The sequence below is a fragment of the Chelonia mydas genome, chromosome 18 (assembly GCF_015237465.2).
Source record: "Chelonia mydas isolate rCheMyd1 chromosome 18, rCheMyd1.pri.v2, whole genome shotgun sequence".
Taxonomy (NCBI): Eukaryota; Metazoa; Chordata; order Testudines; family Cheloniidae; genus Chelonia; species Chelonia mydas.
This window is the reverse complement of record NC_051258.2, coordinates 6,916,394-6,943,663: the sequence shown is the minus strand read 5'-3', so window position 1 is coordinate 6,943,663 and position 27,270 is coordinate 6,916,394. Positions and strand designations below refer to the sequence as shown.

General features: G+C 52.2%; 1 protein-coding gene across 9 annotated transcripts in view; it reads right to left on the bottom strand.

Moving 5' to 3' along the window:
- Positions 1-27,270, bottom strand: part of ARHGEF10L (Rho guanine nucleotide exchange factor 10 like) — a 186,700-nt gene that overhangs the window by 60,770 nt on the left and 98,660 nt on the right. For 4 of the 9 annotated variants that reach the window (XM_043531742.1, XM_037881154.2, XM_043531744.1 and 1 more), the window contains 13 exons: positions 23,574-23,682; positions 17,890-17,996; positions 16,302-16,379; positions 14,831-15,010; positions 13,507-13,623; positions 12,244-12,336; positions 10,049-10,222; positions 6,982-7,127; positions 5,453-5,467; positions 4,993-5,174; positions 2,919-3,034; positions 2,167-2,294; positions 824-924 (listed from right to left, as the gene is read on the bottom strand). In XM_043531742.1, coding sequence (XP_043387677.1) covers positions 824-924; positions 2,167-2,294; positions 2,919-3,034; positions 4,993-5,174; positions 5,453-5,467; positions 6,982-7,127; positions 10,049-10,222; positions 12,244-12,336; positions 13,507-13,623; positions 14,831-15,010; positions 16,302-16,379; positions 17,890-17,996; positions 23,574-23,682 — 1,546 coding nt within the window. Of the gene's footprint in view, positions 1-823; positions 925-2,166; positions 2,295-2,918; positions 3,035-4,992; positions 5,175-5,452; positions 5,468-6,981; positions 7,128-10,048; positions 10,223-12,243; positions 12,337-13,506; positions 13,624-14,830; positions 15,011-16,301; positions 16,380-17,889; positions 17,997-19,138; positions 20,603-23,573; positions 23,683-27,270 lie in introns of those variants that run through there. The other 5 variants (XM_043531746.1, XM_043531743.1, XM_043531745.1 and 2 more) reach the window with 3 other exon arrangements.

Here is a 27,270-nt window from a genome sequence, read left to right as displayed (position 1 = left end):
AGAGAGACTGCAACAGTTGCTAACACTTGGGTCTTAACCACTATTCAACAAGGGGGGGCCCCATGATGAAAGACCGCACAGCTTCCATTAATACAAACATCCCTGATGAAATTGCCATGGTATTAGACTGCGTGCTGTGCACCAGAACCAAAGATCTGCAGGCAAGAAAATCAGAGTGTTGCCTTTTAATTAATCCCCGATGAAGCAGTAAGAATGATGAAGGAATAAGCTTCCAAGGCATCAAAGGCAATGGGAAGTCACCCCGATAAGAGAGACCTCCTTCAAGCCCTACATCTGATGTGCACAAACCAAGCCGGACTTCATGAACCAAGCCCACCTTGACCATGGCGCTCCATTGCCCTGCAGTTTGCACAGTCATTTGCACCAGTGCAAAGCGAGAGTGAACCACGAGCAAATCAGCCTGGGAGCCTTTCACCCTGGGTGAGTCCACCCGGCAGTGGAGAACCAAATCCCTTGATCTTAATGGAGCAACACGCAGGATTGATTTGGCCCATCACTAAATCCCTCTTTGACTTGGATAACGGGCATCCAGCATTCTGCTCTGGAGACTCCTGGGTGACACTGAGGAGCTAAAGACCTTTCCTAGTCAAGCGCTTCTTTGCAGCTCTGATAGGGCTTCAACGCTCCCAAGTTGCAGCCTGCGCTTGGCACATTCCCATAATGTCACGTGCTGGGCAAGGAGCTCTGATACTTATTTTTCCTGACCTATCAAAGGGAACACAGACATCGACAGGCCCTCCCTGCCCCACCCCTTCATTTGCATTCAGAGGGATGCCCTGCCCATGCAAACAGGATTACTCACGCAGTCCTATCTTCGCCAAGTGCAGGCGGTTCACCCAGGAGATCTTGCTCAGTGGGTTTGGGGTGATGAAGACCACCATGAAGCTGATGGGACGGCCAGACCTGCAGCAGGAAGACGATGGAGGCTAGAATTTAGCTCCATTCTGATCCGACTGAAAGGCATTAATGGACCCAGGTGCCTAGTACCACCCAAGCCCTTGCGTAGCTAACTTCTGTGCCAAAGGGCACTTCACCCATCACACAAGTGCAACCACCCCTGCACAGACGGGCAGTAGCTGTTTAATAGGGCACACGGGGGCCATAGAGAAAAGGGTAGAGCTGGAAATGCACTGACCATGCGGCGGGCAGGCCGGGAGTTTACATACGACATTACTGAGACAGGGAGATCATCCTGTTGTGGTTTCAGTTTACTACGGTCATAGGACTCATCTTTGCAGCTATTAGAGTCACTTACATTGTATATCATCAGACACGGCCCGCAGCTGTCCCAGGAGTCACAGCCAGGGGCTGCCTGGGGGTGCGCAGAGCGGTTCCTGCCCCGGCACTGACCAGCTGAGGCAGCTGCTAGTTCTTGGGCCATGACCCCCATGACCGGCAGAGCACAGGGCCTGGAGAGGCTTTACAGGCTATGCCCTGACCTGGCAGAGCCTGAGCTGTTAGACTGAGGAACTGCATCTCCGCGAGAACGGAGGAGGGGACCAGTAATTGCTGCATTTGTCTCAGCCAGCCGCCCTTCTCTCCGGACTAGATATAAGAGGATCCACAAGGAGAGGGAGGAAAAAGGAGCCAAGGTTCATCAGAAGCATATTGGGCCAGATCCTCAGCCAGTGTAAAGCAGTGCAGCACCACAGTATGCTGATTTCCACCAGCTCAGGATCCACCATGAATCTTCTTAGTGTCTCCCCAAAATCAGGGCATAATCCCAGGGTGGGGTGGTCCGTTGAGGAGGACATTCCTCCTTCCACCCCACCCCAAATTAACTGGGGGCTGGGAGGGGATTTACACTTTCCTCCAAAGCACCTAGCATTGAACCAGTTGTTTATTCTGGTACATCCCGGCCAGACTGGGACAAGACAAGACTCGAGCTGCCCTGGCAACAGATGTGTACAGGGCACTAGGTATAAGTGAGACCTTATTACACTCTGGCATAGGCTTCCGTTACCTGAGACACGTACACCTGGACTGATCAAAGCATCGGAATATGCTGTAGCATACAATTCTGCATGGGCCTACCAGGAGACCGGTTAGAACGGCCCAATAGGCCTTTGCCCTCCGATTCTGTCTCCACGCTCAGAGGGATGCAGCAGGAAATGTCCCGCCCGTGGGATCTAAGAGCAGACTTACTTGTCCGTCTTCCCTGGAAGCAGGAGACGGAGGCGGCACTTGTTGGCCGAGTGGATCTCCTCCTCCTTCACTCTCATCATCCTCTGCAGGGCCAGGCACCAATCCTGGGCCACAGTCATGTTCAGATTCTGGAAGCAAGAGAGAAAAGGAAACCCCTGAGATGCAGGTATCAGAGTGTAGCAGAGAGGGCCAGGCAGGAGTCCAGGAGTTACCATCAAATTGCACCCAAAGGCCCACCCAGCAACAGCAAAGAGCAGGGCTCTGGACTAGCATGGGCACCCACGCTGCCAAGGGTGGAGAACCAAGTCCATCAGGAAGTTGGTATGTCTGGAGGTTCCTGGGGAAGCCAATGGCCATCCACTGTAGGACATCCACAGAGCAAGGATCTGCCTGCCTCCCCAGCTAAAGAGCCAGCATAGCAACGTTGGTGTAGGGGCTTGGGAGGGGTACGTAGTGGGGAGGGACGGTTGCTTTAGAAGTAAGACAGTGGCAGAAACCTCATTCAGTGCCATTTTCTGCCCTGCTCCAAGGTTATGCTCTTTGTCGTTTGGACCACTAACTTGGCTTCCCCCAGCCTTGGTCCTGGCTAGTTATGTCCAAGTCACAAACCAGCTTGTGGTTCGCTGACCACAGGGGAAATAGCTCCATTTCTTTCGTAAATCCCATTCCCAGCTGACCAGACACCTGCTGGCAGGAATCTGCTTGGAGAGACAGAGCTGACACTGACTGAAGGGGAACTGCCTGGCCATTACCTGGTAGGTGCCATGGAGGGTGCTGATGAGAAGGGTTATCTGCTCCACCACAGCCAGATCCTTCTGCAAATCTTGGAGCTCCTGGAAGAGCCGTGGAGGGCCCAGGTACACCTTATCTTGGGAGGAAAGCAATGCATTAGCAGGCAGAGAGGCTTGGTAGGTTTGTCAGCTGAGCTTCCACTTTGGAAGACGTGGCTTCAAATCCCAACTCGGGTTACAAGGGGAAGTAAGTTTGCATTAGCCCATCGTACAGACTGTCCCGGAACAGAAGAGCCGCGGGCTCTAGAATTCAGGACTGGAGTATGTTAGCACGGCCGCACGGGGAAAACTTGCGCAGACCCTGCCAGTGCTACCCAGCCCCGGCTTTCCCAAGTGCCAAAATGCACTCGTGCTCTGAGCGGGGATTCCATGGAGCCCTTTTGCCATCACCACTCTGTGTCTTCTTCACAGCCAACCTCACAGGGCAGCATAGTCCTAAATGCGGGGCTGCCTTTCAGACACCCCGTGGATTTTAAGGGCAGAAGGAACCATCATTGTGATGATCTAGCCAGACTCTGCGGGGGCACGGATCAGCATTCATGCCCCACTCCCAGTCAGTGCCCGGGCCAAGCTGGGGGAGCGACTGATCCAACCAGCGGCCCAAACTCGGGGACGACCCCTGGTCATGTGCCACCTGAGGCACGCGGCGCACACGCTAAGAAGTAGTCGGACTCCTGCATGGCATAGGCCAGTCTCCCCCGGTAATCCCCGCATCAGGCTCAGATTATGGTTGACCTAGGGCACACCTTTCAGAACGACACAGAGTCTTGACTGAAAGACCCCACGTGATGGAGACTCCACCACGTCTCCAGGTCAGTCGTTCCAACAGCTAACGGCGATGGAGGCAGTGCAAAGGCGGCCCCGAAACAACAAGTTCAAAGACAACGTTTCCACCTGATGGTCTCGACTGTAAGAGAACAGGCACAAGGGGGCTGGAGAGGGTAGAACTGAGCAGGGCCAAGCACAGCCACCGGCAGGGACACAATGAGGTGTCCAGGAACCCAAGTAGCAAAGGGCTCTGGTTTCTGGCCCCTTGCTCTCAGGGGACACAAGCAACTTCCAACACGTGTTTACTGCTTGCAGAAGTTTCTACATCTTCCGTTTCAATGTTTCCCACAGAGGAAGTCCCCTCTAGCCGGCAAACCAAACCAAAAAGGCACGGGCAATATTTGTTAAGCCATCAGAAAAACATCGCTGCAGAGGCCCAGCCAGCAACGGGCCTGGAGTCATTCCGGTGTTAGCCCTCACGTGACCGAGGAGTCGCGGGCTCGGCCAACCTCTGAGTCTAACGAGCACCGAGGCAGGGGCCAGGTCTCTGGGTTCAGGAAAGACTCGATTCTTCCCCTTCCATCCCACAGGGGGCGCTGGCTAGAGCGGACGCTGCTGAGTTCGCTCACTGAAGAGAGCAGCTGAGCATTGATGGGGTGCTGCCACCCGGGGTGCGGGGATCCCGAAGCAATGCGGGGGGAGGGAAGGGAAGGGCTGGGGAACCCCTCCTTTTGGGTCAGTGGTATGAAGAAGGCGGCACCACGCTCTACCGCAACACCATGGCACTTCCCAGTCAAATTCCCAGAATGACCCAGCTTGCACAGCAAAGCCCTAATCACCCACCGCCACCACTGGAGTGAACCTGGGGGCAGGGGGCGGAACCGGGAGGCAGTGCACACTGACGATCCCACAACGGAAATATGGCTGGCGCACACCTGGGGGGCCGACATGAGGATGGGACCTGGAGGGGCTGGAGCAGCCGCTGTGAGGCCCCGGATTGAGCCAGGGATCAGATAGGAACTGCTGCACCACCGAGTCTCCGCAGATCCCCTCGCTCCCCCTCCTATCCCTTCCCTCCTCTCCTCCCACCTCGCCCACTTGAACCTTTCGCACTAAAAACAGGGCTCTGCCACTGGAGCTGCAGGAGTAACTCCACTGGCTGGTAGCAGTAGTAGACTCTTATCCTCGGCAAAGCAGCCACTGACTAGAGGAAGACAGAGCACACTAAGCCAGTGTGCTGTACCCCCACCTCCGAGCGGATACTCACTGGACGACTGGCTGGCCGAAGCATGTTTTTTGGCTCCCGCGTTCTGGATGACCACGTTGTCTTTGTCGTATGTGCTGTTCTCCTGCCCAACTTCTACCACCTGCACCTGCGGGAGGGCAGTGTTCCATTTCACGACATACTTGGGGCCCAAAGGGACGAGACTGCTGATTTCCAGCTGGCCTCTGTGGAGAGGGAGAGTCTGTTATTCCCTAAAAAAGCATCACTTACACTCCACCAACTTCCCCATCCCCAGCAAGCCAGAACCCTGCGGCACCAAGAGGGAAGAGTCAGCTCATGCTAGGAGAACACCTCTAGACCAGAAAAATGCAGAAACATTTGCAAGCCCAGCTCCCTCTCCCTTGCTTAAAAACTTGCATTCCACACCCTGCACCAGCATATCCACCATAATCTGCACCCCCAACACCTGGGGCAAAAAGACAAGACCACGTGCTGCGCCTACCTTGTACTCACGGGCCTGGAAAGAGAGAAGATTAACAAAGGTCATTACCACAAGTGCATGCAAGTCCTCCACTTCTCTCCCTTCCCTGGATGTTGCAGCCACTATTTTCTACCCTCTGCTCTCAAGAGAGAGACCTGATCTAGTAGTTCTGGAAAGCAGGAAGTCCCAAGTTCAAATCCTGCCTCTGACACCATCTGTATTCTTAGGCAAATCCCTTAGGGCAAAGTGTTCTGATTCAGGGACGGAAATGCACATTCAGGCAACTGAAAGGGAAATCAGGCTACTCATAGAATGATAGAAGATTAGGGCTGGAAGTCCCAGTCCTTCCCCGTGCACTGAGGCAGGACCAAGTAAAACTAGTCCATCCCGGACAGGGGTTTGCCCAATCTGTTCTTAAAGACCTCCAGTGATGGGGATCCCACAGCCTCCCTAGGTAACCTGTTCCAGTGCTTCACTCTCCTTCGAGTGGGAAAATACTTTCCCACTATCAAACCTGAATCTCCCTTGCTGCAAAAAGAAATAAAATAAAATAAAATAAGCCGATTACTTCTCGTGCTACCCTCGGTGGACAATGAACTACTGACCACTGTTCTCCTGACAACAGTAAAGGGTTGTTATCATGTTTCCCCTTCAGTCTTCTTTTCTCAAGACTAAACATGTCCAATTATTTTAACCTCTCCTCCCAGGTCATGTTCTCTAAACCTTTCAGTTGCTCTCCTCTGGTCTCTCTCTAACATGTTAACTTCTTTGTGGGACCCAAAACAGAGGCCTCACCAGCGCTGAGCAGAGCGGACCAATGTCTTCAAGTGCCTAACTTCCAACATCCACACTGAAAAGTTTTAGCCTTAAATCTTTACTCCAGTCTATTATGATGCACTACAGGGCTTCAGTCACCGCATTCTCTTAACCCAAGGAACTCGACCCAGAGGCTGTAACAATGACGAGTAAAATGAGATTGGGTGTAGAAATTATGGTTGCCGGGGACCCAGGGCAGCACTCTGCAGTAAGAGGATACACGGGGATCCAGGCTAGACAAGCTGCACAGCATAACTGCAGGCAGACAGGGCAGGGCTGTAGGTGATCCCAGTTTGCAGCAGTGACTGGCCATTTACGAGCCATCTTCACTGGTTAGAACACCTACACGTTTATAGCCACATAATGGAGCTTTTCTGCAGCAGCTCTTGGGTAACTTGCCAATGCTGGGGAAGTGCAATCAAAGGCATATTTTAAAGTCAAGTGGCCCCTAATGTATCACTGGGATAACTGTCGAAGCCAATGGGATTACACCAGGGATCCATTTGACCCAAGGTTGCTAGAACGACTGCAAAGAAAAATGCCAAATCCCAGCAGAGATGCCAGGGTTTTCCTGGAGACAAAACGGAGACGGCATTTTATAAAGGTCAGCCTGCATCTTTTCAGTTGGATTTCATTGCGTGGAGCCTTGATACTGTATCTCTTTAGATTCCTCCAGGGCTGCGGGGACAACATTTACGACGGGCTCTGGGAGGAAATGAACGCTGCCAACGTACTTGAAGTTGATGTTGGCGCACACCAGCATGTCATTCAGCAGGAACACCTTGCGCTCCTTCGATTTGATCAGCTGGCCACGGTCCCCGTAAACGGTCTCCGTCAGGGTCTCGCAAAGCAGCAGCTGGTGCTGCCCTGAATTCAGCATCTGCAGAGGAAAAAGAGCACGGAGGTCCTTTATTAGAGGAGCAGGGAGATTAGCTAGGATGTTCCCTTATCACATGCGTGGGCACCACTGCCCCCTGCTGAATGGAATCAAAACTGCTCAGCTCTATGTCATAGGCCCTATATTGCTAACAGCTATTGGGGTTTCTCCTTTAGCTCAAGGGGCCTGGGCTTTCCGAGCAGGAGGATCCAAGTTCTGCCATGCAGTTTGGAGCGGGCCCGGTGCACAAAGCAGAGACAGCAGCCCTAACGGATTCATTACGGTAACGATTTGCTCCTGTACAGAGATTCATCCGATAGGACTCCACAGCATAACAGCAATAGCATACTGAGCTACAACCCAGCAGACCCGGCCCAGGGGCCACCTCAGAACTTTGTTCCTCAGTCCCAGAGTCTCTGAGCCCAGCTGCAGGAGGGGAAAAGGAGGACGGTGCCAATGACTGAGGGTGGATCTACGCTACGTTTTAAAACCCGTGGCAGCAAGTCTCAGAGCTCCCCAGTCCCCCGCTTTGCAGGATCAGTCCCTTTGCTTTCATTTCCTCTGCAGAGCCGAGTGTGCCTTCGCTCACCCCGCAGCGCTGCCCAGTCACATGAGGTTCTGCAAACGCCTTGCCCTGGCTATTTCGAAATCCCGGGGACTGAGTTTCAGTCTCTCTTCTCTCAAGGAGTAAACGCTAGGGGGGATGGGAGTGGGAATTTCCACCCAACGCTCTTTGATTTCGTGTAAACCAGAGACTCTCAGAGAAATAAAGCAGCTTCTGGATGGCTAACGATGGCAGTTAGCCTGGCCGAAAGTCGCACCGACTTATGGCATACACCCCCTTCTCCCATCTGAGAAACAGGAGACCAGCCATCCACCTGGGCTGCCCCACATGGCTTCTGAGCTGCGTCAGCCATCTGCAGTCACCTCGCCACGGACCGGCCTGTGCCGTGTGAGAGTAGGCAGAAGAGCCCCATTGCCAGCCAGGTAGTTAGCAAGGTAACAGCCCTGTTTTCAGGGACTGCCCTGTTGCTTTGACCCGTCTTTTGTAAGCCCCACCTGACAGGAGCCTGCTGAGATAGGAAAACTCGCAGGTCGGCCAAGGAGATGGGGGCGCCGCAGGGAACTCCCCATGGCCCAGCAGGTGAGCTACATTGTGCTGGCAACCTGCCCCCTCCATGAGGTCCTCCACCTGTCCCCCGCCCCCAACACGTAGAGTCCAATCTATTAGGGAGGAGGGGGTTGCTTAGCTGAGGGAGACAGCCAGCTCCCTCTCCTCACTCTCTTCCCACGCATACTAAGCCCAAATGCTCCCCCGCTTTGCACTCTGAACTGCCGCTCAGCCTAGCTGGGCTGTCACTGTACTTAGCCGGCTCAGATGAACCTCTGTGCCGGGCACCGGTGCACTGCCCCTGCCTCCCATTCAATGCCCAGCAGCACTTGAAACGGCAAGGCTGGGTACCGGAGCAGCCCAAGTGCTCACACGGGTGAGAGCCTGCACAGCTGGCTAAGGAGCCGCGAACCCAGGTCTTGGCTGGGCTAGACTGGCTGGGCGAGCTGGTAACAGCAGCCTGAAAAGCGAGAGTTTATCAGACGCCACAGACAGCCCATCCCCAAGTCTTGATGCATTCAAGGTGCTCTCAAATCAGAGCTTTCACTTTGAATAAGACACAGCCTCCATCCCTTCCTTTGGCAGGGAGCGTGCCCAGGCAGACTGCCTGGTTACCGTGCCCAGGCTTCCTGGCAGAAGCCCCCTTGCAGACAGCCAGGCAGATGCCAGCCAGCCAAGAAAGTCTGAGACGGATTTTAAACAGAGACGAGCATGAGCTGCAGAGTTCAGCTCCAGAGCAAGACAGCGAGGTCAAATCAGAGGGATTCGAGCATGGGTCCAGCTCAGACAACACCATTCAGGCTCCAGAGATCTGTTCAAGAACCAACACTCAGGGCCAGAAGCCACAGGCTGGCCACGCCATCCTCCTGGTTACCTTGCCAGCCCTGAGAAGTGGAGCTGAGCAGATAAAGGACAAAGCCACGTCCAGCTTGCCAAGAGTAGCGTGAAGGCCAGCAAATGGGGCCATTAGAACAGAGGACAAAGGGGTGGTGGAGTCTGCAGAGCGCTCACTGTTGCATCCTGCCCCGCCCCTCTCCAGGATGCTTCTGAAGCTCCTGGGCTCACACCCGCAGCACGGAGACTTAGTGTAACTAACGGTTCCATTGCAGAGGGCAGGCTTATGGGGGTGAAACAGACAAATAGTGAGCGACTTCAGCAGGCGGCCATGGAAGGACGTTGGGTGAAGGGAAGGGGAGGATCCAGGAAGGAGGATGTTTTGGTCCTAGCACTGTAAGCTGGAGGACAGCACCACGGATCACCAGAGAAAGAAATTGGGAATTCTTCTGGCCAAGGGACACTTCAGCCACAACCCAGTCTAGTAGATTGTCTTTTCCACACCATGGTTGGAATATCTGAGGCCCTCTCCGCAGGCCTCAGATATTCAGTCCAGGCTTTCTCTCTCCCCATTATCCCAACTGAATGGGCAGAGAAGATTCACAGGGACCACTGTGATCATCTCCGGACCAGTGCCTTCCTGCCCGGCACCAGCAAAGACGCTGTTAGTAAGTAGCTGCGCACACCTGGCTACAGCCTGAGCAGGTAGATTCCTAAATTAGGGAGAGTTTTGTGCCCTGCCAGAAATGGATTCCAAACGAACATTTGGGGAGAGGAGAAAACCACCCCTTTCCATCCATCCTCTGCAATAGGCTACACCTGGGGGTGGGGGGTCCTAAGCTATTCACGTACACACACTGTCATCTAGTGGGCAGAGCCGGGAAGGGGAATTTCTCAAGCAGAGCAATTGCTTCCCCGACACTGAGCCCCACCCACTGAGCCCAGCCCAGACCCACCGCTCAGGCGCTCAAGCCCCCACCTTGTTAAGGCTACTGCGGTCGCTGACGCTCCTGATCAGCTGCTGGATCTCAGCAATCTGGTCGGCCACTCGCTTCTGCTCGTTGAGTTTCTCCGCCAGCGTCTCCAGCTCGGTGAGGGCGAGCTGGAGCGACAGCCTGTCCGGGTGGCCTGTCGGTGTGTTCTTCAGCATATCCTGGGGTGGAAGAGGGAGGGAGGAAAAATCAAGTCACTAGGGAGGGAGATCATCCCCTGGCAGGCCAAGCTGTGGGCCAGAGGGAGCCCCTGATGGCACGGTGCTCAGATTTTCAGAGGTGCTGAGGAGCTGTCACCCCCAAGAAGCATTCCTGAAAAAAAACTGGATTTTAGACAGGCCTGGTCTGCGCAGAGACTTGGGGAGCAGCAGCCACCCAAGCCAAACGTGCATGTGCGCACACATAGGGACACTTTCTGCAGCCGCCAGGGTGATCAATGCACCACAGACTATTCCCCCAAGGCGACAGTGTGCAGCCCCGGGATGCTCAGCTGCCCTGCCCAGGTCCCTTGCCTGGAGGTTTCCCAGGCACAGAGAAGTGGGAGGAAGAGGTGTTGATTTTGTTTCGTTCTCCCACCGTGCTGAACTCAGGGGCCCCGATGGCAGACCCTCTGCTGAGTGGGAGCTTGTGACACCCTGGCACCCCAATATTTACCACTGTCGTGTCATTAGGATATGTTTTGTACAAAGTATGCCTTCTGTGGTATCATTCTCAGAGTCTTGATCTGCTAGACAGTCATATCTTGCTGGATGGTACGTGCGATCGTCGTATGTGAAGTTACAAAGTTTGGCTGTGTGTGTTACTGAAACACGTGGTGAGGTTGAAAAATAACCCACAAGCAGCCTTTCTGGTACAACAGTAAAAAGGCCAAACAATGTGAATGCCTTACTGAGGAAATTCACACAAGCACAAGATTACCCCAGAACTGTGGACAAGAGAAACCTCTCAGAGGTAGCACTGCACAAAGGGAACTGTTTGACCCAGGTCATAGCAAAAGAGCTTTCCAGCAAGTGGGAAGAAGATACAAAAGGGGGAAATGACATCATGATGGTACCTCACTTTCCCCACAACACCACACCTGGAAACACCTGAGGAACAAAGACTGAACTGGGGAAAGTGATGGTCCCAGGCTAGAGGGATTTTTAGCCTGTGTATGAAAACCTGGGAAAGCCAAGGCAGCTTATGATTTAAGAATCTGCCAGCCTGTTTATCACTCAGGGTGAGAATTTGCTAATTCATATCCTACCCATCTAGTATGTTAAGATCAGTCTGCAGTTTTGTAGTTAATAAACTTGTTTTTGTTTTGTCTAAACGAGTGTGGAAATCATACTTGGGGCAGAAAGCTGTTGCATATCTTCCTCCACATTGAGGGAGGGGGCGAATTTCATGAGCTTACACTGTACAGTTTCCTGTGCAGCGCAAGACAGTATAATTTTGGGTTTACACTCCAGAGTGGGGTATGTGCCTTAGCCACTGGGAAGTGCCTTAGCTGAGCCTTCCCATCTCAGCATCTGTGTGAAGCAACAGCTGGGTGTGTCCCTACCTGTGTGAATGCTGGTGAAAGAGCAAGCTTGGAGAGCTTGGCAACTTGTCACAGCACCACAGTGTGAAAGGGAGCCCAGGCTAGTGGGTCAGGCGAGCTCGGTGGTACCTCAGTTGTAAGTGGCACTCCGGGGGGAACCCATCACAGAGCTCTTCTGTACACATCCAGACAATGGGAGCTGGCCAGCCTAGGCTAAACCCTGGGCAGGGGTGCCGGAACAAGGGAGGTAAGGCCCCATCATTTTTTAAAGGAAATAAGGGTGAGAGACAGGGCCTCGGGGGCGGAGAGGAGCAAGCAGGGGGCGGGGCCTCGAGGGGAAGAGGCAGCACAGGGGATGGGACTATGGTTTGGGAGCCAGTGGCCCCCCCATGTTTACAGAGCTTCCGCCACTCCTGACCCTGGGAGTGGGTTTCAGATCGAATTTCTAGCAGGTCAAGGGACTCAGCAGATGTAAACCAACATCACTTCGCTGACTCCTGTGGAATTACCCCAGCTGAGGGGCTGATTCACAGACACCAGGCTGACTGTCTCCATCCTGCCAGCCCTGAGATCCAGCCCACTTCCCTGCCCAGCGGACCCATCCTATCGTCCCATTACCCCCCACCCCCCAGTAAGAGAGCAGACTCCGGTTTAAGATACCTGCAGCAACAGAATGAACTGAGGGAATCTTTGGATGGGCTTCACCATCAGCCCGTAGAGCGTGACCCGGTCAGGGCTTGCCATCTGCCGCTTCTGTCGAGACAAGAACAACCCTCTACCACCTGCACTTCAACCAGGATCTCTCAGAGCAGAAACCCCCTCACTGTTAGTTCTCTCTCCCCTCACCCATCCACCCCATGCCACGGATCTGGGTGGGATTCTTCGCTTTTTACTCCTCCACTCCGGCCCTCCCTCATTCCATTTTCATGCTTCCCTCACTCGCCCACCGCACCCTCTTGTCTGAGGTTAGATCAACGAGAGATGCTACAGAGCCGGAATAACTAACCCACCCTCCCCCTGTCACTGCTCTGAGCCCGGCTTCACTCAGGACCCTGGGTTCCTGCAGTGATTTGCATTGGCAGCAAGACTGCTGCTCTGGCTAGCAACTCTCCGCCTGACTTCACTCAAATGCAGCATTAGCAGATCATAGAATCTCAGGGTTGGAAGGGACCTCAGGAGGTCATCTAGGCCAACCCCCTGCTCAAAGCAGGACCAACCCCCAACTAAATCATCCCAGCCAGGGCTTTGTCAAGCCTGACCTTAAAAATAGATAATGGTCTCTGTGGTACAGGCCTGGCAAGGGCAGGATGCCAGCGTTAAGAGATGGGTAGGGTACCAATATGGTAGGGTTTGAAGGAACGGTCAGTGACTGTGCACCATGTTGGCATCAGTCCTGAACTTAGAGCTCAGGAGGGTGGCACTCAACTGACGGTGCCCCCAGCTTCATTCTGGGCTGGGAATCCAAGCCCAGTGAGGAAGGATGACCTGGGTATTCTGCAAGGGTAAGGTACGGGGCCAGCTGATAGGGGCTACAAGCCAGCATTATTAGTGCAACCACAGCCGCATCAGAGAAGAGCAGCCACCGGTACAAGCAGAATGGATACTGTGCAGGTGAAGACCCCCACACGGTTCTGGAATCCCAACCCTGCGTATAGGGAGGCATCAGACAGTGCAGATGTGACACAGAGCGGGACAATCCTTTACTGCTCTGGGAAGCCACCGGCCAGGTGGAAAGTCCTGGGTACAAGTGACCTTTGCTAAGTGATTCACCGAGTAGTTTGAAACGCATCTTCTCTCCATCCACATCCTCTGCTTGTTCCTGGGAAACATCAACCCTTATGATACCCCTGTTGCAAGCAGAGCCCCATGCAGGCCAACTGCCAGATGGTGACAGGCGCATCCTTTCCGGACGCTTCCACTGACCTTGAGGAACTCCAAGAACACGGGCTTGGTGAGACAGGCCTTCTTGATCACAGACATGGCATTGGTGAAGTTATTCACGTAATCGCTGTACACATCCAGCACCATCGACTTGGAAAACTTGGCGCATGCACAAATAACCAGACAGAAGAGAGGGGAGAGTCAGATGCAGCGTCTCTTTACTTAGCACCTAGAGCCGAGGAGAAGCCAGCCCCACATGATTTAGCCAGCTCGCTGCAAACTGCCAGAGGCTCACAGCTTGGAAACCTGTCTCCTCCCCCTCCCCGCCCCCCTCCTGGGGCATCTGCATTCAGAAAGTCCATCCTGAAACCCAGAGCTTTCCTTGCAACCTGCAAGGAGGTTACCACCATCAAACAGAATAAGAGGGGCGCTGGGACTGCCACACACCGCAGATGGGATAGTGGTACAGAGGCGTTCCCACTTCCTTGCAACAGACGAATGCATGGGGGTCAGCGGATAACACTCGCGTCTAGGCCAGAAGACTGCAGTTTCAAGTTCTCCACCAAGATCTGGGCTTGTACCCAACGTCAACACTTAAAAAGTCTGCAGGGTTCTGAGCGAGGGCCGGGGATTGCGCCATCGGAGACGCCGAAATTCATACGACCAGATAAACTGAACTTAACGCATCTCTGGCAGCTGCTCCAAGGAGCCAGAGTCATGGGAATTGGACGCCTTCACCCACATTCCAGCCCCCCCGTAAACAAGGTGAGCCCCCCACGCTGCGTGGGCTACTGTGGAGGACAGAAGAACCACTGCATTGGCCGCGGTGCAGCAGCCATCTAACTCGCTACTCTGCAGTAACCGGGGCACACAATGCAGTTCTATACACGGTACATTGGCCCAGGTGGGCCTAGTATAGCGAAGCTAGCAACCTGCCTGAAGACGCCAAGCATTTCCTGTGGGCAGGGTGGGCTGGCCCCATTTGATCAAGCTAACCAGCAAAATCAAACTGTGCTCTCCCAGGCTTCCCCATCCTTGGTCAGCTCATGGCTGCTGTTCTTAAAACCTTCCACTGGCCTTCGCGCTGCCATGGTCTCATCCACACTGTGCCGACTGCAATAACCCAGAACACACCAGGTTCCCAGAGCTGGAAGCAGTGGGTGTGGCAGCTCCATAGAGGGGAGTGGGGGCCTGGGATGGAATCGGGGATGCTGGGAGGTCCAGATAGAAGGGTGTTGACAGAGGACGCGCATGCATTTTATATCCTACGTCACTGCCTGGAGGAGGCTTTGGCATCCTGGGGGTGGGAAGAGGAGGGAGGGAACCACACCACCTCTTAACCTCGCTCCAGAAGGGCGTCTCTTACTGAGGCCACGAAGAGGTCCCCGATTTTCTCCGTAGTGTCCCACTCAGCCACGCGGGAGAACAAGGCGATCTGGAACATGGAATGGCAGTGCAAGATCTCCTTGAGACGGAAGAAAACCACCTGGCACTTCCTGGCGCTGAGGGCCTTGGGCTCCATCTCCATCAGGGGGTGTCTGTAATCCTGTAAGCCACAGGAGGGGGTTTAAACAGACTTTCCCACCCTCCTCCTGCCCTCGCCACCCCAAATCGGTCACTCAGGGCCCATCAGTGGAGCCAAAATGAGTTGGGTGTCCCCCTGTGAACTTCCCAGCCTTAACTGTCACGTCTCAGCTCCCCAGCTGCAAAACGGGATTTTGCTGCTCCCTCTCACACTCTTTGATGGCTTGTCTATTAGCCCCTAAGCTCTTCCGAGCAGGACTATCTCTCACCCCAAGTACGTCCGGCACCTCGCACCAGGGGACCCTGCTCCCTGCAGCGCTACCAGAGTCACTGAACCGGTTTGATGATTTTTAAAACACTCTCTCCTCCCCCTGCTCACTCCGGCAGTTTTCCCACATTGTTCCCCAGTTCCCATGGCCCCTGCAGTTCACAGCCCACCCTGTGCTTTGCGAACGTTAACGAGTTCGTGCCTCTTGGCCAAAGCCCTCCATGCTCCATGGCTGCCTTGACCTAAACTCAGCAGCGCTTTGTGGGAACTTTGGATCAGTTTTTTAAACGAAAAGCACCACAGAGTTCCCTGGGCGCGGGGGAGGGTGTGAATCAAACTGTCCAAGGCACATTCCCTGCATTGTCTAATCTGTTGTGTGATTAATTTCAGGGTGCCCCTGAATTGTCAGTGAGCTGCGGAGATCGTGCGTTGAAGTCATGTCAGCCGTGGGGCTCTGAGGCCGGAGGGGAGAGCCTGGAGCCTAGTTTAGGACTGCAGGATTAGCACATTTGCTGGATGCTTCCGCTAAATGATCAGCAGTGAAACAGTTTAACATAGCCATTTAAATTGTTGTCATTAGGCTTCAGAGTTAACAACCCACCTGGGGGCAGTTCACACCCCTCAGCACTATTGTTTAAGGCTGTCTGAAGACTCAGGCCGACGTCCCTGCATCTGGTACACTCAGGGTACACTCTTTACAGGCTCTCTTTGCAACCAGAAGTGGTGGGAACTTAGTTCTCTTTTTTAACAAAAGCTTCAGTTCTACAGCCCAACACAGCAGCAAGTCCCACAGCACTGTAGAGTCAAGGCTCCGCTCCCCCTGGCAGGTAGTCCAGTCCAGAGACTGCCATTGCTACTCCACCATCTTACCTAGAAACCAGTCTCACTGAGGTCCCCCGCCACCATGTCCTTCCCTATTCGATTTCTAAATGGGATGGGGGTTCGTTCCCGTCTATCCCATCCTCCCCGCCCCTCCCAGTCATGGAAGTCTGTAGTCTGTCTGTGCTAGGGTGGGTGACTCAGGTGGTCTTAGGATTGGCATCACCTGGAGAATCCGCTTTAACGAGTCCACGTAGCTCCTCTCACTCTGCACGATGGAGCCCAGGATGTGACGCCGCACCACCTGCAACACCCACACCAGGGTTACAGTCAGAAACGGGTGCAGAGCCCCCTCCATCAGCACGTGGGCGCACGCACACACACACACTTAGCATCACATCACTTCACATCTTCCTTGTGCTCCCCCCCTTCCAGATACTGGTGGGAGGAAAGAGAAAACGTGACAAGGTGTCGGGCCATAGAGCCACTCACAGAAGCAGAGCTATTTTGCTCACTCACAATGCTGCCGGGTGCTAGGACCCACCAGAGCGATGTGGAGCTATTTTGCTGACTCTTCCTTTGTGGGCAGATTGGACAGGGGTGGGGAGGTAATTTAGTTACTTAACATACAGCTACAAAAAACACACCGGTCCCAAATAGGGAGGAGGGGGAATGAGGCCAGCTGAACTCCAGCCTATTGGAAAGTTTGAAGAAGTCGGGTAAAGGCTCCACACATACTCGTGTGTCTACAGCCGTTGATCCTCTTGGGCTTCTCGTTAGATGAAAACTTGTTCCTCCAGCCCCTAAGCACAGCAGAGCCCAGTATCCCGCCCCGGGGCTTACAGCACTCAATGCTCTAAGATTTAGTGATGTTCTGGTGCTTCCAACCTCCAGGCACCCTCCAGAGTGCCCCATGCAGGCCGTGAGAATTTCACATGCACCAAGATTTTAGACTCTTTCCTGGGACTTCCCACTATCTCCAGTGTGCCACAAATCATGGCGTCAGGTAGCCAAGTATAGAGGTTGGGCCAGCAGCCAGGTTCTGCTGTGCTGGAGAGGACCAAGTGGAGATAAACAGCCCTCCTCTCCTCCCCAGAAGATCCCGCCAACCCTTGGAGAAAGCTACAGCTGATAACAGGAAGCAAAGGAAGAAGCAATGCTGGCTGGGGCTCTTGCCAGAAGATCAGGTAATTTCAGATAAGCCTCACACACAGTGGGATGCTTCACAAGTTAAGCCACTGGGTGGTTCAACCCCACTTGTGACCACAGATTTGTGGCCAGCAGGGGAACCTCGCACACGGCAAGCCTCTGGGGATTGTTTAAACCCTACAGAGCTAGACAGATATTTGTTAATGTCAAGGAGCATCAGCTTTTGCTGAAACCTGGTAGGGAATCCATCTCTGGGTTCCGAACAGTACATCTAATAGAGCGAGCTGAAATTTTCCCAACGTTTTGTCCGAAAGTGACCTTTTTTAGGCAATCTAATTTTTCCCATAAAAATGGGACAGTCGAAATCTTTTGTTTTCAGGAAAAAGATGCTCGTTGGCCAAGAATTACCCCACCCCCCTCAATATTTAACCATTTAAATGACATTTTTGATAAAGGCTTCAATCAAAGATTCGAAAAAAGAAAAACAGCATAAAACAGGCCCCATTCGGACCCTCTGAAATAAAAGCAACTTTGCAAAGAGGCTTCCACTGGCAGACCATCGCTGGATCTAGGGGACAGCTCTCTAGGTAACCACCATCCTAGAAGGGCAGTCAGCCAGGGGAGGTCAAGTCCCACATACTCAGTGCCTTCACCCTACCACAGACCTGCTGAGGGCTTAATCCATCCGGCATGGGGCCGAGCTCTGGAGACGGGTGTTTCATGTCCGGGACCGTGACCTCCAGGAACCCCATGTCTTCCTCCTCAGAGTCACCTGGAAGACAAAACACACAAGCAATGAACACCTGAGCGGCGGGCCCAGCAGAGCGTAGCCCCAGCAGAGGGGCCAAGGGCTAGTACTTTGCATGGGCCAGTGTGTGCCTACAGCAGGGGAAGAGCACGCATGTCCGCAGAGCATCCTGCCCCCTGCATTCTGGAGGGCTGCGGGCGCCTACCATTCAGGTCACAAGCGCTTTGGGGCGGGCACCACAGCCTCTCCCAGGCTGCAGACAGCACTGGCGCTCAGAGCATCCAGAGCATTCGTCCAGCCTACGCTCATCCCACCACACACACCCTTGCCACGTAGGGGGCTGGTAACCTGGTGGTTCATGCATTGGCTTTTTCTCTCTCTTGGCATCGAGAATGAACCTAGAAACTTGAATACGCCGGTCTCGTCCTATGTCTTAGACATTCCCCTGGGCAGAGATGCACCCCGCACCGCTCCCACCCACCGGTCAGCAGAACTGATAGCTCGAGCATGGCCCTGGGACTGAAGAGTAAACTGTCTGCCCAGGTGGCCGGGGCTCAGTTCATTGCCACCGTTGGTTCAAGGAGCTGAGGGTTCCTCTCTGTGCAGCCGTATGTTGCACAATTGCTTAGTCCAAGCCAGGACTTACAGGAGACCCTGAACGCTGACACTAGACACCATTGGGCTGCATTAATCAGCCCAAGGAATTTGGGAGGTAGGGACTGGAGACCTCAGCCTGGAACGAATTCCCTTTGGGTTTGTTATAGCTAAGCCCTGGCTCTATCCCCAGCGAGCTGAGTGTCCCGTCTGCCCCTGAACGACATGATCAGCCAAGCACCCATTCTGCTGAGCTAACGCCATTAGCATGGAAATCAAACTCACTTCGGCGTTTAAACCCATTTAATACTGCAAAGCTCCAACCAGCCTCCCATCTCAGGACCCTGCTAAGGGGCTGAACCGAATGATCCCAGCAGCAGACCACTGGGGTTTTTTTCCATTGTTCCTCATGGCTTCTTCAGAAATCAAACCCAAGCAAAGGGTGTAAGGGGGGGAACAACAAACCCCATGCAGAGAGAAGCAGGAAGGAGTGAGCAAGTTTGGGGAGCAGAGCTGGCAGGAACCGAACCTACCTGAGAAGGGGAAGCCCAGAGAGACAACCCTTCCCTTACCTGAGGCAGAGACCGAAGAGGAGGAGGAGGAGGAGGGAATATAATTGTTTTCAATGGAGCACCGTTTCCTCCACATTCTGCCCGTTGCATTCTCCTGCCAGCACTGCCTGTCAGCTTCCTCTTCCCCACCACCCATTCTGGGTTTATGGATATAAATAGCCCCAGGAGGAAGGGCGACTGCCGGGGACACTCCGGGCTTGTGCAGCTGGAGACGGGGCGGGGAGGTGCCTAGTAATGAGGGGGATCAGAGGGCTGGAGGAATACAGCAGCTGCTTGGCTCACAACTCCCGGGTGACCTTTTTCCTTCTCTAATTTTGGAAGGGCAGCTCAGCTCGCTGTCGCTCTGCTCCGGCCCCGGCCACGCAGAGTCGCAATCACCGCTAGGGATGGGCAGGGGGACCGATCCGGATCTTCATGCCACTCAAGTTCGGATCAAGCCCATCTCTGCTCAGATGCTGCTCTCAGGAAGCACCTCATCCTCTGGGTCAGGCAGCTGGGCTCCGAAGCAGAGTCCCAGCCCCTTGCTTCAGAGGCAGTATCAGCCTGCGGAGACCTGCATGGGAGGAGGGGTGGGGAAAGGGCATAGGACGGCGGAAGACAGCCAGGTTCTTCCTGAACTAGATTGGTGTCCTAGGGCGTCTCTTCCCTTGGACAGGAGGCAGCTATTCACTTGAGTCCCGACCCATCGGGTAACAACCCTACGTGCTGCTCAGACTCCTTTTCCTTTACTCCCCCCAGCCTCTCCCTGCTCTTTAAATCACCCTCTCCAAGACCTTAAGGACGTGTGACGTGCTCTAGTTACAGCATGGCCTGTGCTTGGACACAGTAACACTCTCCTTGCAGCTACAGAGGGCCCAGCTAATAACCGGACCCCTCTGCACTATTTATAGCACCCTCTGGCTGTGGATCTCAAAGCAATTAAACCCTCAACACCTGTGTGTTCGGCATTATTCCCACTTTACAGATGGGGAAACTGAGGCAGCAAGCTGGGACGTGACTTGCCTCAAGGTCACACAGCAAGTCTGGGACGAGAACTCAGGATTCCTGACTCCCAGCCTCTGCTCTAACCATTATACAATCACTCCTTTTGGGAGATGGAAAAGCAAATGGAACCCGGGGATCAAACCCCAAATATCGCTGGTGGCCATACCCTGGGTGGATCACGCTGCTCTGACAGACCCAACGTGTCTGCCTCTTTCTCATGCTTCAGCAGCTCTCATAAAGCTCGTTATGCCAGGCACGTCTCATTGGGCTGAACTGAGTCCAGAGCGCAGAGACTGGACTTCTCCCTCGCTCTGGAAGTTCCACTGGGATCTCTGAAACCCACAGGGGATATCGCGCCTTTTCCATCTCCACAGCCCTGCTCCTGTGTTCCCCATTCCCTATATAAGGTAAGAAGCATTAGCAGAGTCTGTTTGGCTGGACTAAATTCCTTAACAACATAAGAACAGCCATTCTGGGTCAGACCAAAGGTCCATCTAGCCCAGTATCCTGTCTTCTGACAGTGGCCAATGCCAGGTGCTTCAGAGGGAACGAACAGAACAGGGAATCATCAATTGACCCATCCCCTGTTGCCCATTCCCAGTTTATGGCAAACAGAGGCTAGGGACACAATCCCTGCCCATCCTGGCTAATAGCCATTAGTGGACCTGTCCTCCATGAATTTATCTAGTTCTTTTTTAACCCTGTTATAATCTTGGTCTTTACAACATCCTCTGGCAAAGAGTTCCACAGGTTGACTGTGTGTTGTGTGAAGAAATACTTCCTTTGGTTTGTTTTAAACCTGCTGCCTCTTAATTTCATTTGGTGACCCCTAGTTCTTGTGTTAAGAGAAGGGGTAAATACTACTTCCTTATTTACTTTCTCCACACCAGTCACGATTTTATAGACCTCTATCTTATCCCCCCTTAGCCATCTCTCTTCCAAGCTGAAAAGGCCCAGTCTTATTCATCTCTCCTCATATGGAAGCTGTTCCATACCCCCAATCATTTTTGTTGCTCTTTTCTGTACCTTTTCGAATTCCAATACCTCTTTTTTGAGATGGGACGACCACGGCTGCATGCAGTATTCAAGAAGTGGGTGTACCATGGCGGCAAAATATTTTCTGTCTTATTCTCTCTCCCTTTCTTAATGATTCCCAACGTTCTGTTGGCTTTTTCGCCTGCCCCTCCACATTGAGTGGATGTTTTCAGAGAACTATGCACAATGACTCCTTGCTTACCCTTCATCAGCAATCCATGCACTTCCCTTCTCTGGAACTGTTGTTGCCTTGTATTTTGTCTGTGCTGTCCTAGGGGCCTAGATTTTTAAAGTTATTTAGGCACCTAACTCCCATTGAAATCAACAGGACTTGGGTGGCAAAGTTCCATTAAATATCTGGGCCTCAGCTCTCTGGAGCAGAGAGCACATCTGATCCGTGTTTGTACAGCTCCTGCGTAAATGCACACTGAATGGACCCCAGCGGCCTGCTGACCCAGCATGGGCCATCTTAAAGGAAAATCAAATATGAAGCCACACCCAGCTGAAGCAGAGGGATTAGCTAGCTTCTTGCCATTTGTACCCCGGGACTCCTCTTTATAGCTCCTGGCTGAGATTTACAAAGCCAGGGACTTCCAAACTGTAAGAAGAATAGGACAATGGAATAGACGCCTAGGGAGGTTGCCTTCACTGGAGGTGTTTGAAAGGAGGCTGGAGAGCCTCCTGCCTTGGATGGTTTAGACACAAATCCTGCATCCGGGTAAGGGGTAGAGTAGATGACCCTTGCGGTTCCTTCTAACCCTCTGATTCCATGGCTTCAGGAATCCATCCTGGTATGTATTTCCATAGGAGTTGCGTGGCCTGTGCCCTCTGTTGGTTTTGAAAGTCTCAATCCCTATGGGCAATGGTGACAGCTCACCGATCGATCAGTTTGCTTTGGAAGACTAGAATACTCATGAAGATCAACTTCTTTCCCATTCCCCATGATCACAGCCCAGGAAGGCCAATTGGGACCAACCTGCCACGGGTTGGACCAAAGTATTAAAGGGGATTAGAAAACGGGGCTTCTTCCATCACTAACCCGTGGAACATTTCAACAGAAACTGAAAGTTTATGTCACACAATTGGACAAAAACTAGACATTCTCCATGAAAATTTGTTTAGTCAAACACCTTATTTTCCACAGGGAAAACACCTTGATGGAAACTTTTTGACCAGCCCTACTAAATATTCCTGACTTAAGGCAGTGCTAGTTACTCTATCTGTGTCCTCAAGGGGCACCCCACAATGTCAGCACCTCCCCAGTTCAGCATTTTCCTCCCATTACTGGAGATAAGGTCCTGCCACCGAAACTCTCTCTCCTCCTTCACATGCTGCCAAAAAGCTAACGGAAGGGACATGGTTTGGCACAGTCGTTTCCATGGAAATGAAGCAACAATACCCAGGATTACAACAGACCTGGGTGATAACAGGGGGAAGATCCAGATTTAGTCACGAGGGGCCAAATCCTCTGTAGGCAGCAATGCCAACCCAGCCAAGTACATTACGCGACTTACTCCAGCAAAAGTTTTTGCCCCAACACATTCTTCTGGCTTAGTAGCAGCAGCAGAAGCAATGCACAAAATAAAACAGGAATGTGATTTTTATCTTTACAAAAAAAAAAAAAGGAGAGACTAACCAAAACGAGTTTTAGGCCAAAAGCATCTGGCTTTGTTTTCCCAAAACGTGCCGAGTGCCCACCGCTCCTACTGAAGATAAACACTTTAGACATTCAGACCATTAGGGGACAGCTTTTCAAAAGACCTCGGGGACAGATTTTTCAAATGCTCCCCACTCAGAACTGGGGCCAGACGACCAGCTCCCGTCAAGAGACAAAGATTTTCAGAAGAGCACAGCCCTCAAGCGGAGTTCGTTTGAAAACCTGGCCACTACTTTTCAGCACCTAATTGGGAGCAGGGTTCTTTGGAAAACCTGGCCCTTAATGAAAGGTGCTTTTAACGAATGGCCTTATGCTTGCATTTCCAGCTTGAGAGTCATGAAGGCTTTGATAGGTTTAGAAAAACTAAATAGGAAAGGGAGTTTTTAAAGGATATATAAAGGTTTGACGTGTAAACTTCCCCCCACCCCTTTGAACTGTTGGAATCCCTAATACAACTGCCTTGCACTCGGCAAGGGGTAAAGATTTCACACCATCTTCAAACGTTAGACACTTAAGAGCCTAAGTCACTTAGGTGCTCTGAACAATTCTATGCTAGAGCACAAGAAAGAGCGAGAGAGTTTAGTTTGCAGTGCAAAAAGGAGGCAAAACGCACAAGCTAGAGGCAGAAAAAAAATCACATAGCCATCACCCAATCATTAGTAGTAAATGCAAGGATTTCTGTTTTTTTCAGTTTGTGATTTTTCTTTCCGTACAATCAGTTATTTTGCACCTGACACCGACCTCCTCAGCGCCAGTTACCTGGGGCTTCTTTCCGGTGCAAGAAGGTCACTTTCCGCATGACAGCTATCTTTGTCTTCTCCAAGCCGTCCTTTGTGCCACTCCTGGCGGCTTTCATCAGCTGCGTCATCTGAGGAGAAGAGACACAAAGAAGTGACCATCTCTGTCAATCCTCCAGCCCCAGCTGCTCCATCCCAGAGCAAGCAGCAGCCCACGCTCCCTGCCCCTTTGCTAGTAACGGTTCTACGTCCAAGACACAAGAGCAGCACCTCCTCCCCATGCCAACCGCTATCACGCTTCACGGGGGGGGCATGGAGGGAGAGAAAAGGCGTTCGTTCAAAACCAACACTCAGGTATTAAACAGGAGCTACCGAAAACGACCACCCTCTTGGCCCTAAAGAAATGGCTTTGAAAGAATCTGAATAATTTCTTCCAATAGCAACTTTAAAAAAAATAATAAGCCACACTTTATATTAAGGATCCCTTTGTAAAGGGTTAAATTATTCAGAGATGTTATTCGCGTGTTCCAGGCATGAGTCGTACATGCTACAGCTGGCTTGGAGCACAGCGCTAGATAGTCTTCTAGATAGTTTATAAGCAGTCTCTCAACGTAAGGTCTCTCTAGCAATCTGGAACAACTGACAGGCATTTCCTGAAGCATCTCTTAACCCTTCGGAGATGAAACGTGAGTATAAAGTGCGATCTATATACCTAGAGAGAGTCCTGGTGGTGATACCATCATAGGAGCCCGAGCAGTTTCTTGCAGCAAGTTCTGATCTTTTCCATCTCCGAAAAAGAGGAAATGCAACTTTTTTGGTTTAAACTTGTGAATTTAGTAATGGGGAGGGGATGGTCAGACGCGCACGGCATTGGCCAACTCTGCTCCTGTCAAAGCAGAGGGCAGAACTCCGGCTGGCTTCAACAGGAGTGAGGTTAGGCCGATCAAACCCTTTGCGGCTGCTGATGGACGGCCCCGGTGCCTGAAGTCCTGTTTACACACGGGGCAGGGCAGCAGCAATGCAAGGCTCCCCCCCATATCCTGCCAATGTGCTCAATGAAGGCACTAGCTCCAGGGTGGAGAGAGGAGCCAGTCTCCAGGGCCCTGTCTGTCCTTGGCCTCTCTGCTGAGCCTACCAGCCAAACAGTCCGCTATGGGACTGGACTGAGCTCCAAGAACCAACTCCACATGCACCGCCAAACCACCAGCAGATGTCCCTGCCCGCCTGGCCAGATGCAGACGGGATCAAACACTCTCTTTCCCAATCTGCCGATCGGGCACGCTAGCCTGCCCACCTCCTCTTCTGGCATTTCCAATCTGACTAGACAACAGCAGCGCTCTGGTGTCTTTACCGCCTCCCCTCTGGGACCAGCCCCGGCCCAGCTCTGGCCACAGGAACGTGTCGCCAGCCAGCTGCACGCAAGCAATCCTACTGACTTGACGACTTCCCTTTAACGCCTCTCCCTTCAGGAGCTCCCCCACCCTTTGGCATGCGACCCTCACTTGGATCTGTCCAATGCATTAAAAGGGCCAGCATCCCACCCGTAGGGAAGGTGGGAAGAGCAGGTTCATGGTGAAGCAACATGTTCTCACAGGGGGTTGCTCACAGGGGACCTGGCAACCGTCTCCAGGGCATCATGTGCCAGCTGAGGGTAGATGGAGCATAGTGTACCCCAGCTAGGCCTACTCCCCATCCCCTGCACAAGAGGCTGTAGGGAAGGCAGCCTGCTGGGAACTTCAACAAGGGGCACATCGCCATCCAAATGGGACAGCAAATCTGCCCTGTAGTGACCCATCACATTCGGACCAGGCTTGAGTGTTAGATATCCCGTGAACATTAAAAGCAGGAAGGGATGCTCAGGGTGGGCAGATGGAAGGGGAAAAGACTGTGCTGATCTGCTAAAGACCCTGCTTAGTTTCAAGCCAGAAGCACCATTAACAATTTTATGGGACATGTTTTTACCACATCTGGCAGTCTCCCCCAACACCTTCTGCCCTGGTAGTTGTGAACCATAGCTATTTGCACACGCAGAAGCTTTGCACTTGTACCTGAAAATCCAACAGCTGCACGTGCAAAGTCCTATTTGCAAACTGCTGGGGCTAGAGATCAGGGAGGGAGAGAGGGCAGACCCGCACTCACTGCTGAGAGCAGGACACCTTTATCTAGCCCCGATGGTTCAGGAGATAGATACTTGTAGCCCCATCACCACTGGTGGGTATGGAATAGAGCTGGTCAGGAAAATCTTGACAGACCCATTTTCCGTCAGAGAATGCGGTTTCAAAGTTAAAACTCTTCCCGAAACGTGTCAATTTCACCAACAATTCATTTTGGACAAAACCCTCAAAAAAGTTCCAAGAATTTAAAAAAAAAAAAAAAAGAAAAGAAAAGAAAAAAGCTTCTTTTCAGAACAAAACTGTTTGATTTTTCATTTCGAAATTTTGTTTTGACTTTTTTTTTAAATGCTATATTTTATATTATACTATCACTTCAAAAAGTTAATCAAAACAAAATTAATTGACCGACAATATAAAATCGGAATTTTCTACCACTGACCTCTTTCAGGTGAACCTTAGTAACGCACGCATAGAAAAAAAAAATCACTCCGTCGACTAGAAATGCTTGAGGGAGGAGGAATGAAGATGCCTGGTCACACATGAAATGGTTGCATATTTCTGCAGTTAAGTATATATTAGCTAACATAGCTTACGTTCACATTGACCTATTTAGTCCCTGATCTGATACCCTGAATGAACTCCATGACCTGCATGACCTCAGGGTTTTGGTTTGGTTTTGATTTTTTCCAGGTTATAAAAAATAATGAACGTTGAATTTTGTTATTTACATGCTACTTCCCTGTTTGGCCTGTATTTACATATGTTTGGTTTCGTTCTGTGTTTATATTTTATATAAAAACAAAAATAAAGTTAAAAAGGAAGGTGTAATAGATGGTTATAAGCACCCAATTGACTAACTGGGCTCTATAACAATCAATCAACGATTAAACTGCTTATAAAGGAAACTTTAATACAAAGTGTGATCAATAGTCTGCACGTATAGACAACGGCTTCCATATAAAAATCACCTGCATTTGCCACAGAGGTATCCAAGACACATGGTTTACTTCTTAAAGGTATAGGAAGTACTGCTCTCGGATCACTGCGTGGGAACTGCTGGTGCCTTCTTAAATGGGATCCACTCCCCAGAGCACCCAGTGTCTTCAAGTGTTTTACAAACGCCAACTCACTCATGTGCAGTTCTGCCCTGAAAAGTGACTGTGCAAAATTGGCACCTCCTTACTCAGCAGATCTCCTCCCGGCGCCTATCAGGCTCATCTGCCCACTTCAGCCACTCGGTGTGGGGCGGAGTTAACGCCAGCTGTCTGCCTCCTCCCTTGAGCAAGGAGCCGCACTGTGAAACAACGCTGACCTGCGCAGCGGGATCGTATTAGTAGCTAACGGCCCCAGCGCACTGGAGTTAAGAGGTCTTGGGGCAGGGTGAGGACTCCCAGTCACTCTGCAGGGAAGACAAGCCCTTAAATAAAGCTCCTCTGCTTTCTAGTCCCCGCAGTCGTGCAGGAGCCAGTGCAGCGGGCAGAGGGGGGTGCGGGATCCCAGGCCACCTGGGGTTGTCAATTAACTTCCAAGCAGTGACCCCGGGGCTGCACAGGGGTCACCAAGGGCAAAATTGGATCCGCGGAAACTTTTACTGGTCACGATGCA